Source organism: Carassius auratus, chromosome 40 (genome assembly GCF_003368295.1).
Source record: "Carassius auratus strain Wakin chromosome 40, ASM336829v1, whole genome shotgun sequence".
NCBI classification, from domain to species: Eukaryota; Metazoa; Chordata; class Actinopteri; order Cypriniformes; family Cyprinidae; genus Carassius; species Carassius auratus.
In genome coordinates, this window is record NC_039282.1 from 693,711 (window position 1) to 709,766 (window position 16,056).

At 39.4% G+C, this 16,056-nt stretch overlaps 1 protein-coding gene across 1 annotated transcript; it reads left to right on the forward strand.

Annotated features, from left to right (window-relative positions):
* Positions 1-2,095: 2,095 nt before the first annotated feature.
* Positions 2,096-15,612, forward strand: LOC113058191 (cullin-3-like). The gene is made up of 16 exons (XM_026225866.1): positions 2,096-2,352; positions 4,159-4,356; positions 6,436-6,549; positions 6,997-7,157; positions 8,224-8,338; positions 8,892-9,120; positions 9,932-10,077; positions 10,174-10,350; positions 10,436-10,606; positions 10,684-10,791; positions 10,916-11,040; positions 11,163-11,259; positions 11,335-11,466; positions 11,762-11,948; positions 14,437-14,582; positions 14,698-15,612. Exons 1-16 carry the CDS (start codon positions 2,290-2,292, stop codon positions 14,827-14,829), a joined length of 2,301 nt encoding a protein of 766 aa, XP_026081651.1. The 5' UTR covers positions 2,096-2,289; the 3' UTR covers positions 14,830-15,612.
* The last annotated feature ends 444 nt before the right edge of the window (positions 15,613-16,056 follow it).

The window sequence follows — 16,056 nt, forward strand, 5'->3', positions numbered from 1 at the left end:
ACTGGACTTCAGGCATTTTGGCATTTCCTTCTCCCCAGACTTTCTCCAGACTCTGGCACCTTGATTTCCGAATGACATGCAAAATTTGCTTTCATCCGAAAAAAGTACTTCGGACCACTGAGCAACAGTCCCATTTCCTGCACACGCTTGTGCACGGTGGCTCTGGATGTTTCTACTCCAGACTCAGTCCACTGCTTCCACAGGTCCCCCAAGGTCTGGAATCGGTCCTTCTCCACAATCTTCCTCAAGGTCCGGTCACCTCTTCTCGTTGTGCAGCGTTTTTTGCCACACTTTTTCCTTCCCACAGACTTCCCACTGAGATGCCTTGATACAGCACTCTGGGAACAGAGTGTTTCTGTGTCTTACCCTCTCGCTTGAGGGTGTCAATGATGGCCTTCTGGACAGCAGTCAGGTCAGCAATCTTACCCATGATTGCGGTTTTGAGTAATGAACCAGGCTGGGAGTTTTTAAAAGCCTCAGGAATCTTTTGCGGGTGTTTAGAGTTAATTAGTTGATTCAGATGATTGGGTTAATAGCTCGTTTAGAGAACTTTTTCATGATATGCTAATTTTTTTAGATAGGAATTTTGAGTTTTCATGAGCTGTATGCCAAAATCATCAGTATTAAAACAATAAAAGATCTGAAATATTTCAGTTGGTGTGCAATGAATCTAAAACATATGAAAGTTTAATTTTTATCATTAGCTACATTATGAAAAAATTATCACAATATGCTAATGTTTTGAGAAGGACCTGTATATGCATATACACGAGTGTCTGTAGGTGTATGCATGTGTCAAGTTTATATGTATACACAAGTTATTCAAAAGTGTATATGCATTCATTGCTAACATATGTTTTGGTATGGATTTCATGTTAGTGTACACGTATATTTAATATATGTATTTTTGAACATCCAATAGTATGCATTTATATGCGAGTAATTTATAGATGTATATGCACGTGTTTTATGTATGTATTCATAAGCGAAGTTTGATTTAAATCCTACATGGTGCCACATAACAGAGCGGTCCTTTAAGATGCAATTGTGTGACGTGATAGTATGTCCCAAAGCTTGCCTCTTCTATACACACTCAAAAGTGTGTACTTTTTCTTCACCAAAAGAGAACATAGCCTACTTAAAGGGCGTAGTAGTATAAGTAGGCAAACTGAGACGCAGGGAAAGACTTCATAGTGTCTTATTTTGCCAACTAGAGGCCCTCGCTGATTTTCTTGTTAGTTTCCCATGCACCTCTGTGATCAAGTCAAATTTCTTCCACTTGTTTCTTGTGTTTATTTAAGTGTTTATTTATTAAACTGTTCTTCAGTTTTTTGCTCAGTGTTCAACTTGCCGTGACTTTCCTTTTCGTAAAATGTCTTTTTCTTTTCTATTCTTTTTTCTTTTCTTTATTTTGGATTTACATTTTTTAAAGACTTTAAAGACAATTATTGCATTCACAAACATGCAAGATGGTTTTGGTGATTTGTAATTAGAATTTGTGAACAGTTACAACTTATTTGTTAGAGACTCCAACCATATTAAAGCATATTATATATATTGTCTCCTCTCCACCAGTAAGCTGGTGTGTGGTGGGCGTTCTGGCGCAATATGGCTGCCGTCGCATTATCCAGGTGGATGCTGCACGCTGTGGTACAGGCCTCGGCTGACAAGACTGAGTCTCACAGACCAGAAGATGAGTCTCCTTTCCATCTGACTGTTGAAGTATACAAAACATCTATACTGACATTTCCAGGGTGAAGAAATAAGGCTTAGCAGCCCTGACGCTCTCTGATTGGTTTAAATAAAAAAAATAGAAAATACATGTTATTATTTCATTTAATAGCTATTGCTCAGGATGATAATTGTATTTATATAGCAGAAATATTAAACAAAATGTCATTAAATTTGAATATATGACTCAACTTAAAGTGCACAATTCAGGAAGACAACATTTTGACGTGCGGAAAACAGCAAATAGCACTTATGCGATCAGCAATACAGTTATTAATCAAATTACTCGTTTCTAAAGTATTTGTGGCTGACTATATTCAACAGTCTGCAGTATGTGTAAGATCTCGCGAGAGTTTCTACGGAGATTGTGAGATTCTCGCGTCCGCCATCTCTAGGAACCCGAAAAGTGGCTGAACGCGAAGCGGCTGTCAACAAGTTCGAGAGTGAGACTCATAAAGATCAAGCGGGGCTCAGCGCTGCCTCATTATACCTGCTCCCCGTCTTTTGTCGGAGAAGACTTTCATGTGAAAGGAGACAACGGCGGGGAATAAGACAGACATGTCAAATCTCAGCAAAGGGGGGACTAAAAAAGACACCAAGATGAGGATACGAGCCTTTCCCGTGAGTATGAGCGCTCCGAGCGGGCGAGAGCGTCACTCGAGCTCCGGGGATCCGAGCGGACAGGCCTGTGCTGACAAATACCTTCACACACCCTCCATGTTTCCCAAATAACAATCATGATAGGAGTTTCAGTTTGGTTTAGGAGCTTTGCGTTGTTTTTACGTCAAGTTGATTAACGTTACTAATGAGAAGTGAGCGAGCCTGTTAGCTGGCTAACCTGTTCAACAGCAGCAGATGATCACAAATAAATGCGCAGAGACCCAAATACACTGATTCCACTGCAGCGGTTCCCTCATTGAGCATATACAATCAACTGTACATTTGTCACTATTCAAAACATTTGTTCTAGTAACGTTAGCGGTGTTTATATGAGGTCGGTTTGCGTCATACATGTACCGTTTGCATGTGTATGACGTGACACGTTCAGTGATTGCCCGCGAGGAAACGTGTTCAGGTGCACAAAATCACGAGCAGATAGAGAAAGTGATGAATCATTCGTGACATCAGGCGGCTCTCGTGCTGAATCACGTCTGTTCAGATGTCTGAATCAGATGCATGTTCACAGGATGTTTCTTGACAGTTTTATGTCGAGCAAATATGGACCACCCAGAACACATTTATATATATATTAAAAAATGAGATGAATCCCCTTTTTCATATCTTAAGGATACAGTAAACTACCATGTATGTCATAAAACATCACAGCAAGTGGCGTCCATTCAAACAAATGCTAGATATTTTCTTGAAAATACATTTTTGAGCATCTACAGTTTCCTTAAAGTTCACAGGTGTCATTGCAGCGTTTTTATGGATTAGTTGTTGATAAGCACAAAATGGCACTGCGATTTTTGTCTGAATTGAATTTAAGATGGTGTAGCTGTTTATTTTCATTTATTTTTATTTCAAAGCTAATCGTCTTTCTTTAAGATAAATGCCACATGGTCTGATATTGCATGTTGTTACGCAGCAGCATATTTTTATTTCAGCATAGATTACTGTAATGTCTTGTTTAGGTTAGATTTATTTTATGATCTATTTGCAATTTAACATAATGGTGAGCCACAGTTAAGGTCCAAGAAATAACTATATTAGCATCCACAATAACATCTTTATTTCATCTTTTATTTCATTTATTTCATCTTTTTATTTCATCTAATGCTTTACATGCTCGAGCTCTTTAAAGCAGGATGGATTCTGTTTTGCTGGCAATGTTTTGTTGTTCATTAAAAAAAGTGATTCTGACATTATTCTGTGTCGTTACCCATATAGTTGTTTGGTTTATCTTACTCTTGCAGACTTTGGATGATTATTAAAACTTTACAGTACTGTCCTTGGTGTGAACAGCCTTAAAGGGACAGTACACCCTAAAATGTAAATGTTCATCATCATTCACTCACCCTCATGCTGTTTCAAACCCTGTATGAGTGACTTTCTTATTTGCGGGACGTAAAAATATGTTTTGAAGAATGTTAGAAACCAAACACTTGCTGGTAGCCATTGTCTTTCAAAGTATCCAGAACTATAGAAGTCAATGGCTACCGTCAGCTGTTTGGTTACAATATATCTTCTTTTTTGTGTTCAACAGAAAACAGGTTTGGAACCGCATTAGTGTGAGAAAATGATGACAGGGTTTTATTTTATTATCCCTTTAGGAGGAAGTTGCTGCTTCTGTAAGCCCACATTTACAGATGTTGCGGTTAATAGATAACATTTAGCATATCAGTTGAACTCGTGTGTCCTTCATTGTGTCTGTAGCTTCATTTTTCTCTTCTAATGGTTTCCCCTCTTCTCTCTATTCAATCTCAGATGACCATGGATGAGAAGTATGTCAACAACATCTGGGACCTCCTGAAAAATGCCATCCAGGAGATTCAGAGGAAGAACAACAGTGGGCTGAGCTTCGAGGAGCTCTACAGGAACGCCTACACCATGGTCCTGCACAAGCACGGGGAGAAGCTCTACACGGGCCTCAGGGAGGTGGTCACCGAACATCTCATTAATAAAGTAAGAGCCATCACAGCTGGCAGATCTCCTGACCCAGATGTCTCCCGACTCTTATGTCCAAAGTTCATGCGTTCCCTGAGAATTATATCATGTGCTCTACTGTTTAAACTACAGGAAGATCTGATTCAGATCAGTGGAAAAAGATTATCAGAGGGTAGAAAGTAATGCTTGGAGGAGATTACAAGTAAAGACCAACATGAATGTTTTGCACAAAAATTAGCTCAGGTTTTCGAATGTGACTTGTCTGTTTAGACCAATGCAAAAAAGGCAGATGGGCTATGAAAATGAAATGAAATCCCTCTCAGAAAGTTGTGCACCTGCGGTCAGTTTCAGATAGGGGTGCACTAGTCTCACGTAGCCGGACTTCTGACTGACGGCCTGGAATCGATGGCAGCTTTCATTGGTCAAGCCCCGCCCATGAGACCGTTTGACTGACATGTCAGACAACCAATCACAGTTGGTTTCATTCAGCATCATGTTTCAGGACGAGGAAATAACGCCAGAATTACAGACTGGTGTGAAAAACTTTCTGACGTATTTTAAAGATTCTGTGACGCGAACCTTAAATATTTTACATACTTAGTTTAGTTGATCATGATAAGCTCTCGTTGTCACAGTTGTGAACACTACAGATTTGAGAGGGTTTGGTGTCACGGTATCTTTGTTTCCAGACAGAACGTTAGAGAACGCAATACACACGTCTCACAGCAGTCCTGTAGAATTCAACCAATCCGATGACACTTTGACACTCCAGCTTCCACTTTTGTGTCTCATATGCATCAGACGTTCAGCCAGCGGTCTGAGGCTGAGACTAGGGGTGCACCAGTGTATCAGCTGATAAAACCAATGATCGGCTCTATCTGACATCGGTTATAATCAGCTGATGATTAGAGACAGAACATGTCGGACTGCATGTGACTTGTCATACAGGTCTATAAATGAAGAAAGTGTGTCCAATGTTCTATGGTTAACAATAATGCAGTATTGTTTTAATGCAATCTGACTTTAACATCTCTTTAGAACAGCGCTGCTAACACAGGTTCTGTCTGACCTTATCAATCATCTGAAGTTAAAGCAAGGGTTGCCTGGTCCATGGTTTTCCCCCTTCATAAATATTTTGTTAAGAAACAAAGCATCCGCTTTCCAATTGGCCCGTTTTATCATGAAGATCAAACAGTAAATGTAATTTTGATGCTCTTAAATGTGGCGGGACAGATGGCTTTATCTGTGTCATCGTCTCTTTCACTTTATTAAAATAGTGTGAAATAGACATGAATGAATAGCAGAAGGTGTCATGTAATGTGTTTCATCTGTGTTTCAATAGTTGCAACGATTAAACAGCTTGTTAAAACACTTAACGTTACACTCACCTCCAGAAAGATGTGCAGTGTCCACAGTTAGCAAGAAAAGACCAGATCTAGAGATGGGCTTGTTTGAATACATCAGACATGATGTCAAGACGTTTTCATGAAAACTGTCTTGTGTTCAGTTGAAACGTTTGTATACAATAGTTTAATATGAGTGTTGTCATTATTTCTAAATTATTACCAGATGAATATAGTAGTTTGAGTTCTGTTGATAGATTTAACCTTTGATATGTTATAGTAGTGGAGCGAATTAAAGGTTTATCAGCATCAGAATTATTTTCCTTAAGAAAAACTGACATGTAGGCCCACCTGAAATATTTACAAGAAGTGAATCAATAGTGTATCAAATTGTGTAATACTGTATAATATTGTCATATTATCTGTGACTGTTATCATACGGTCTATATAATGAAGCGGAAACACCTGACCGCATAAGAACAGCACAACAGCTCGAGACCTTACCAGCAAACAGCAGATAGCGTCCCTAGATCTGACACTCACTTAATCTTTTGAAATAGCGCTTCAGATGTCTGCATTCATTATCAAGCACAATAATACACAATAATACAGAGACAAGAGTATATTTCCTCTGCTATTCACTGTCCTTCATTAACAGATTACACCATGTTGAGTTTCTGTTTGCTGGCTTGATGTGATTTAGCAGGAAGCCTTCTGTATCCTGTACTTATGTCCAGTTTTTGTCTGTTAAAAGGTACGAGAGGATGTGTTAAACTCCCTGAATAACAACTTCCTGCAAACACTGAATCAAGCCTGGAATGACCACCAGACGGCGATGGTGATGATCAGAGACATCCTGATGTACATGGTGCGTCCCTTCACAACCTCTCACTGTGTCTCTGTGCTCCTCTTCGAGAGGAAGTAACAGGGCTTGCAGTTCATCACTGTGCTGCTACACCTCAATCATTCTCAGTTGTATTTATCGTTTATATAGTTTCAGGAGAGTTTGGAGGTCAGTGTGCGTGTCTGCACCTTTCAGCAGGGGAGCGTTAAAGGGATAGATAAAACTGTATGGCTTTCTTCTTTGGAGCGTAAACGGATATTTTGGTTCACATGATATTTTGAACTCTTAAGATGTGTGTTTCGTAAGCTTTTGTTTTGCTGCCGTTCCAAGCACTGAATATCTTTAAGGGAATTTAGATAAGCTTTACTTGTTTCTTCTGGATGGTTGTGTATTATGTTTCTCCATTGCTTGGAGAAGAAGAGCTTCACCTCCTTTATGAGCCTTCTCTCCTCTGTCTCTGTCTTTGTTCAGGACCGGGTGTACGTCCAGCAGAATAACGTGGAGAACGTCTATAATCTGGGTCTCATCATCTTCAGAGATCAGGTGGTGCGTTACGGCTGTGTTCGGGACCATCTGAAGCAGACCTTATTGGACATGATTGCTCGTGAGAGGAAAGGAGAGGTGGTGGACAGGTGGGCATCTCTGCTTGGTTTTATCAGCGTCACACACACACATAGACCACGCAGAAAACTCTGAGTCATCATAATACGGACATTTATTAATACTTATTTGTTTTTAATCTATCAAACCCTTCCTTTGCTAGTTTTCACACATTAATGTCAGATTTGTCACATTTTTCAAATCCTGTGATTTATATTATGTGCCTCATAAGTACTCGTAGGTGAATGTGTAGCTAATTTAAGCCAATACTGATCTTTCTTTATTTTCTTGGACGTTGTTCTCTTCAGTTCAATTCAGTCTTTTTCATTTCCCCTTTTCTTTTTTCTGTTCTGTTGCCCAAAAAGCTTTCTCCCTCTGTTCATTTTTGACTCTTGAGAGTCAGAGTCGAGTTGATAGAGAGAGAGGGTAAATGATCATCATGTAGAAGCTAAATGTGTTTGCATATAAAAGCTGATATTTGGATTTATAATAAATGTGATGTTACATGATTTAAAAAGTCAAATCTATTTCAACATTTGGGATTCAAAACGACAGCACAGATGATATTTTAAATATAAGTTAAGTGTTTAAGTATGAAAACTTACCAAAGGACTGTTGTTTTCTTTGAAATCGCCTTGATCAGAAATCTTTGAGGTGGGTGTGCTGCCACTCTGAATACATGAGTGATTTACTTAATAAATTGATCTCATGCTTAACCATGAAAAAACTTTATGCTGTTAGATACGAATCCCCAAATTCACCCTTATGTAATGGGACTCTTTTATTTTGAAATGTATTTTTACTTTATAAGTCGCAGCGCTCTGTCTTTTGAAGATTATTAATCACATTAGGCTGCATAACAAAAAATGTTTTTCTTTTCCATCCCCAGATTTAAGACCATTATATAGACGTTTATTATAACATTTAATATAATTAAGATTTACTTTATATTTCATAAAACTTTATAAGGACATAATGTCAATGTCAATTTAAACAAAAATAACCCCCCCCCCCCTCCCCTCAACCAAAGCTGGTCATTAAATGTAACAGGAAAAGTTTTCTCGGTGTGTACGGTAGTAAGTGTCTTTCTTCATTCAGGGGGGCGATTCGTAACGCTTGTCAGATGCTGATGATTTTGGGCTTGGAAGGACGGTCCGTCTATGAAGAGGATTTCGAAGCCCCCTTCTTAGAAATGTCTGCTGAATTCTTTCAGGTTGGTAAAGCAAGATTACACTTTATTGCATTTCTGTTTCTCTATCAGCAGATCTGTCATTTGTATCACAGTGAATGTGTATATTAGCATCTTATAGTAAAAGTTGACCCAAACATCAAAATCTGTAACTGCTCTTCAGTGATCTCCTTTACTCACTCGTATGCTGTTCCAAACCTCTATACTGTAATTTGTCTTTCTTTATTTACAAAGTTGTGTTTATTTATTTATTTATTTTTTTAAACCATGTTTTTTTTTCAGTGCATTGATTAGGTTCACAGTGACCAAACTCCAAATAGGACAAAATCACTTTTACTATAAAAATAGTCCAAAATCTGAAGAGACTACATTTGAACTGAATTGAATGTAGTTGATCTGACTTTTATGTGAAGAATCCTCCAAAATATGTTTGACGGGGTCTAGAATGACATCGGTGTGATTAAATAATAGTTCATTAATGTGATGTTTTATTAAGATTTAGTTGTTTTTGTTTTCCTCATTTCTCTTTATGGTTTCACCAAATACATTTCTTTAATTTGAATAATATTTTTTTCAGATGGAGAGTCAGAAGTTTTTAGCTGAGAACAGTGCGAGCGTGTACATCAAGAAAGTGGAGGCACGGATAAACGAGGAGATCGAGCGAGTGATCCACTGTCTGGATAAAACGACGGAGGAGCCGATCGTGAAGGTGGTGGAGAGAGAGCTGATCTCCAAACACATGAAGACCATCGTAGAGATGGAGAACTCGGGCCTGGTGCACATGCTCAAGAATGGAAAGACTGAAGGTGCTCCGTCTGAAGCGGCTTGGCTTCAGTTGTGTAGAATATTAAGCAGATTCCAGATAACAATTTTTTATTTTTAAATGTTCAACTTATTCAAGTAATATTCTCTTTATTAAAAACCATCTGTTTAAAGTTTGCCAGAATGAACTTCAACATGGTGTAAATGTTAAACAAATCAAATTGATAAATATCTTTGCAGAAAGGATGCATGAAGCATGAAGACATTGTACAAACTTGTTTTAGACATACTATATGTTCAGAAATATAAAATAAAAAGAAATACAAAATATCTCTTAGCTAAAATGTAGGCAATCAGTTTTAGAGGTAAAGGCATTTTGATTTTAAAGTGACTAAAATAGACTATTATTAACAGTATATGTTTTATTTATATATATATATTGAAATGAAAAGTGATTTCTGTGTGAGCAGTGCTTCACTATTCACAGTGGACCTGTTTAGTCTGCTGATGTCTCTGTACGTTTACAGTGACTAGGCAGTGCACTAAATACATAATCAGCCACATGTCTACTGTACTCATAGATGTGACTTTGCAAAAACACGATTCTTAAAGAACTGTTTTTGCAGCTTAAGATGTATTAATTATAAAAGGTCAAAATACATTTTCATCACATCACATTCATTACATTTCATCACAAGCAAAGACAAAAGCATTTGATAAATTAGTGATTACTTTGTTCCTAACTTCAGAATGAACCATTTAATGAGCATGCATAAAACACTGAGTGAACTGTAGATGGAAGAAACTTGACATCAGTGGTTTGAAAGCATGTCCGTGATGTCCGTCTGTGTGCAGATCTGGCCTGCATGTACAAACTGTTCAGCAGAGTGCCGAACGGCCTGAAGACCATGTGTGAGTGTATGAGCTCCTATCTGAGGGAGCAGGGCAAAGCTCTGGTGTCTGAGGAAGGAGAAGGCAAGAACCCCGTCGACTACATCCAGGTACCAGAGACGATCTCTTCACTAGCAGAGCACAGGAGATGTGGGAAAGAGCCTGATGTCCAAACCTCCTCCCTCTTTCTCTCTGCTCTTCTTTAGGGCCTTCTAGACCTGAAGTCACGCTTCGATCGCTTCCTGCAAGAGTCCTTTAACAACGACCGTTTATTCAAGCAGACCATCGCAGGGGACTTCGAGTATTTCTTGAACCTCAACTCTCGCTCGCCCGAGTACCTCTCGCTCTTCATCGACGACAAGCTGAAGAAAGGAGTGAAAGGAGTGAGTCGCTTTCTCTAGTCACACCATAAGCGGATGCTTTGCTCTGGACCTCAAGGTTTATGTCTGTGGTTTGTCTCTCTTTTAGCTGACGGAGCAGGAGGTGGAGTCCATCTTGGATAAAGCCATGGTGTTGTTCAGGTTCATGCAGGAGAAGGACGTGTTTGAGCGCTACTACAAGCAGCACCTGGCCAGAAGACTCCTCACCAACAAGAGCGTGTCTGACGACTCGGAGAAGAACATGATCTCCAAGCTGAAGGCAAGATGTGCTGCTGTACAGAGTCCTGACACCGTGTGTGTGTGTGTGTGTCTCACCTGACGTTTCTCTTCCCTCAGACGGAGTGTGGCTGTCAGTTCACTTCCAAACTGGAAGGCATGTTCAGGGACATGAGCATCTCAAACACCACCATGGATGAGTTTCGGCAGCACCTCACGACGACAGGGGTGAGCTGCAGATGGTACTCAGCCAGAACAAGTCTTTCGTCAGCTCTGTCTCTGCTGCAGATCTCAACCGTTCGACTGTGTGGTGATCAGAGTGGAACAGTGTTTAATTGGGATTTCCTCTTAGGTGTCTTTAGGTGGTGTCGACCTCATCGTGAGGGTGCTGACGACGGGATACTGGCCGACCCAGTCAGCGACTCCCAAATGTAGCATCCCCCCTTCACCGAGACATGCTTTCGAGGTCTTTAGAAGGTGCTGATTGCTGTATTTGTCAGTAGTTTTTATGTAGACTCGTTTGGGAAGGACTTTGACTGTCAGAGTCTCTCCTGAGGTTGTGTGCATGCGTTCACAGCCGCTCTCGACTCTGTTTGCAGGTTTTATTTGGCCAAGCACAGCGGCAGGCAGCTCACATTGCAGCATCACATGGGGTCAGCAGACCTCAACGCCACTTTCTACGGGCCAGTCAAGAAGGTAACAAGCCGTCACAAACTGTCAAAAGAATTGACTTCTCTTACAGTGTTAAACTGTGATTTGTGTCTTCTTCAGGAGGATGGCTCAGATATGGTCGGAGGGGCTCAGGTCACGGGATCTAACGCCAGGAAGCACATCCTGCAGGTTTCCACGTTCCAGATGACAATCCTCATGCTTTTCAACAACCGGGAGAAATCCACGTTCGAGGTACTGCGCTCGTGCCACATTTGGTCAAGTTCTCAAAGGTGTACCTTTTTCAAAGTTACTGCCCAAATGACAGCTTTTGTACTTTTTTTTTTTTTCTTAGTGTATAATTGCTTTAATTCCTCATTTTATTCCTAGAGATTAAAAAAATAAAAATAGAAGCATCAGTACCAGAATATACATCAGTTGTACTGGCCTTCGGTCAGGGTACGCAGTAATCATCCTGTGCATTGTATTAAAAAGGCATTGCTGTATTTTCCCCACATGTTTTTCCCTGTTGTGTTTCCGCTCTTGGCAGGAGATCCAGCAGGAGACCGATATCCCCGAGAGAGAGCTGGTGCGGGCGCTGCAGTCTCTGGCCTGTGGGAAGCCCACACAGCGAGTCCTCACCAAAGAGCCCAAGTCTAAAGAGATCGAGAGCGGCCACGTCTTCACTGTCAATGACCAGTTCACCTCCAGACTGCACAGAGTCAAGATTCAGACAGGTAACGCTCTAGACAACACAAGACTAGACGACATGTTCAGCAATAATGAAAACCCATACAAATACAAATCAGCATTCATCTTCCAAATACTTGTAATAACAGTGTAATAACTTTTCTATTTTCCTACATTTTTAAATTGTATTTATTATTGTAATGGCAAAACTCTTTTACTTCAGTGTAGGGCTGAAACGATTCCTCGAGTAACTCGATTACAAAAAATGATTGAGGCAAATTCCTCTGCCTCGAAGCCTCTTTTAATTAATTTTAAATCTCACAATTTGAATCCAGTCATAAAAACGGAATTTAAAGTTTAATGCGGAATGGCACGGAATTTGCCAAATTTTGAATTAATTAATCAAAAGTATGTCATTGCACTTACATCAAATCAGGATATGGATAAAATCTGTAAATATTAAGCTGGAACAGTCTATTTAAATATGAATCCTGCATGTTCTGCGTGTCTGTGTTAATGAATGGAGCAGAAGCGTGTCTTCCTTTATTAACACATACTGAAGCATGCATGACGCTCGCGGTAATTTCACCGTCTGCTGTCTCACTAAATAAGTACGTAAACACATGGACAACATCTCCAGAACTGATCTGACAGTCATTTCATGAGCATTTGACCGTTTGATTTGAGTAAAACTAGCGTCACATCACATACACAGAACTGTAGAGGTACGTCAACCCGTCAAAATAAAAGTCTGGTTCTCACACATACAGTTCTTTTTAAAATATATAATGAAAGATGGCCTCATGAAGACTGCTGAACTTTCTTCTCCAGCATCCTGTTCATCTGATTTCAAGCCTGCAGCTTCCTATCTTCCTCACTTTTTATCTTGGTGTTAAAGGACAATTTGTTGGATAGTTTTGTTACAAGTACCTTCATTTAACATTTTCAAATTTTAAATGATTATTCCTTTGATATTTATTCTTTAACTTCAGATTTCAGGTAATGATTTCACTGGATATATAAGAATAAATAAAACCTTTCATAGTCAGGTGCTGCTGCCTGTGTACTGCTGTTCCTGGGAAAGCTGCTATGTTTCTGCCGTCCCCAAAGTGACACCTGCTGGCAGAGAATGAATTTGCATTTTCAATAAGCCTCTGTTTTTGTGCAGACCATTGCGAAAATCAAACCATATTTTTACACTGCAAATACAAGTTGTAAATGTGAACTGGAGGATTGACAAAAAGATAATGCATTATGAAAGTCCAAACAATTAAGAAATGAATATAACAGTTGATCACTTGGAAACATCCATTTTCTCAAAAATGGTTTAAAGGCTAAAATTGGAAGTTTATCATTTTATAAACGGTTTGTTTTTGTGGAAATCTATATCTGAACTGTAAGTCGTGATGTTTACAGTCCTTATACGGTTTAATATGTTACCATAATCATCACCCCACCTCGATCATACGGTATTCATTTTATGTGCACTGCTCTTAAAAAGTCTTAAATCTGATCTTAAATTCCTGCAGATACTTGGAAACAAGAACACACACAGATATATTTGTTATGCTCTTCCATTCATGTTAACCATAGTAAACTTTTATTTCTGAGAGGTGTTTGCATATACTTTACTTCTGATTAGTGTGCTTTTAAATATATATATTTTGTTTCCTGTCTGGAAGCCTGGCTAATTTATTTGATGATCGGATGAGCTCTTAAACAGGTGGTGACTATTAGCACATAACGCTTTTTATTAGCATGGGCTGCCACTGCTGGAATTTCACTCCTAGAAACCTGTAAAGTGGCCAGTTTCAAGCAAAATTGTCAGTTATCAGACAGTTATCTGTTAAATATTGTTTCTCATATGTGCCCCTGGAGCACAAAAGCAGTCTTAAGTCGCTGGGGTATATTTGTAGCAATGGCCAAAAATACATTGTAAATTTATTGATTTTTCTTTTATGCCAAAAATCATTATTATATTAAGTAAAGATCATGTTCCATTAAATTATTTTGTAAATTTCCTACTGTATATATTAAATATATTAAGATGTAATTCATGATTAAAGAACTTTTGATTTTTTTTTTTTTTTGCACCCTCAGATTCCAGATTTTCAAATAGTTGCATCTCAGACAAATATTGTCAGATCCTAACAAACCAGACATCAATGGAAAACTTATTTATTCAGCTTTCAGAGGATGTATACATCTCAATTTTGAGAAATTGACACTGAAGACACTGGTTTTGTGGTCCCGGCTTTGAGAATCCATATCTGGGCATCCCTTTACTTATATATACTGTTAAAAGACCAAAACTGTAAGATTGTTATATTTCTGCACACGTCGCTCATCCCTTATTATTGTCATATTATGAGTCTGTATTGTGGTCTTCCTCTCAGATACAGTATTTCAGGATAATGTGCATCATTACATACCACAGTTTCATACAGCATCATCCATGCTGCTCAATACAGATCTGCTGGCGAATCATTTGGAAAGTGTTTTCCTTTAACCTGTGTGTGTCTGTCATCCCCGCAGTTGCAGCCAAACAGGGAGAATCAGACCCTGAGAGGAAGGAGACGCGGCAGAAAGTGGACGATGACAGGAAACACGAGATCGAGGCGGCCATCGTTCGGATCATGAAGTCCAGAAAGAAGATGCAGCACAATGTTCTAGTAGCAGAGGTGTGAGACTCGTTGAGGATAACAGTGTTGAACTGATGTTTGTGGAGAATGTGAAGTAGAAAGTGTTTTCCTGTTTCTAGAGCTTCGGTTTGATCCTGTGTGTTTCTGTCTGTAGGTGACCCAGCAGCTGAAGGCACGGTTCCTCCCCAGTCCCGTGGTCATTAAAAAGCGTATTGAAGGACTTATCGAGAGAGAATACTTGGCAAGAACACCAGAAGATCGCAAAGTGTACACATACGTAGCATGAACAAGGAGCGCAATAGAAATGTGGCATGAGAGAGCGAGTGAGAGTGCAAGCGTTGTTTTGGGACTTTGTCACACGCCTCACATGGGATGTTATTTTATTTTATTCCCCTTTTTTGCCTTTGTTGTCATTCGTGCTGGGAATAAACTGAGAAGAAACCTCTCATCTTCTAATGAACTGGTTTTAAATTGTTCTTTTGGATTCCCACAAGGCTTTCCACTGGATTCAACACTTTTACAGAAGGTCTTGGTCTCTATGAGAGAAGTGATCTGTGTGTGTGTGTGTGTGTGTCCTCACCACCCTACAACCCAATTAAAATAGTAAGCCACACAGTTTCGCAGCATCGGATCTCATTACGACCTTTCATATCATGAAATACCTTCTGCGTTATTTTCTTTTATCGGTGTAAGTGTGTTTGTGTCTTGGAGGTTCAGATGGAGCGACACACAGCATATAATACGGTGGTTTGGCTGTCTTTTCTGTCTGTAATTCCCTTGCCTTTATTTCTCGACGTTTGTTTCATGTCTAACATGGCCAATTATAAAAGATGACTTCAAAGCGTTTTATTTTGAAGGGTCCTCCGAAAGCAGTTTAAATGGATGGGGCGCAGTTTGTGTTTTCAGCATTATTATATTTCAATGTGTATAAATTGTAAAATAATTGTTATTGTACCCAATGCTGGAGTGAACTGTACAGGGGCTTGTTTTGATCATTAAATGTAGAAAAATACAGAAAAACAACAAAAAATCAACAATAAAAGGATTGGCCGTTTTGGGTCAGACCGTTTGTCTTGTTCTGATTTCCCCAGAGGATCCTGCTACAGTAGCGTGGACATCAGATCCCAAGCAGCGATAGCAGTGTGAAATTATATATATCAACTCAACTTTCAGCTGTTTTGTAATTCCTTTTATTCACATATGAACTCTGTACATAGATAGAGCAGATTAAATATGGTAAATGACAGCTCAAACTTGTGTACTTGATACAAAAGAGCCAATGAGGTTGTTCTGCAGGTGCCCTTTTACACTCATCACAGGCCTTTACCAGCAAATGTCAAGTTCATTGCCATGTTTGTACACGTGCTTCAGACATCAGTCATCCCTGTAGTGTGCACTAGAGGGGGCAGTGTCTTTGTTTCTCTTCTCATGGGAACCCGAGACATTGCAGTGAAGCACAAGTATGTTTGAGCTTCCACTAGGACCAGTGATATTTGTTCTCTTGTGTCAAACA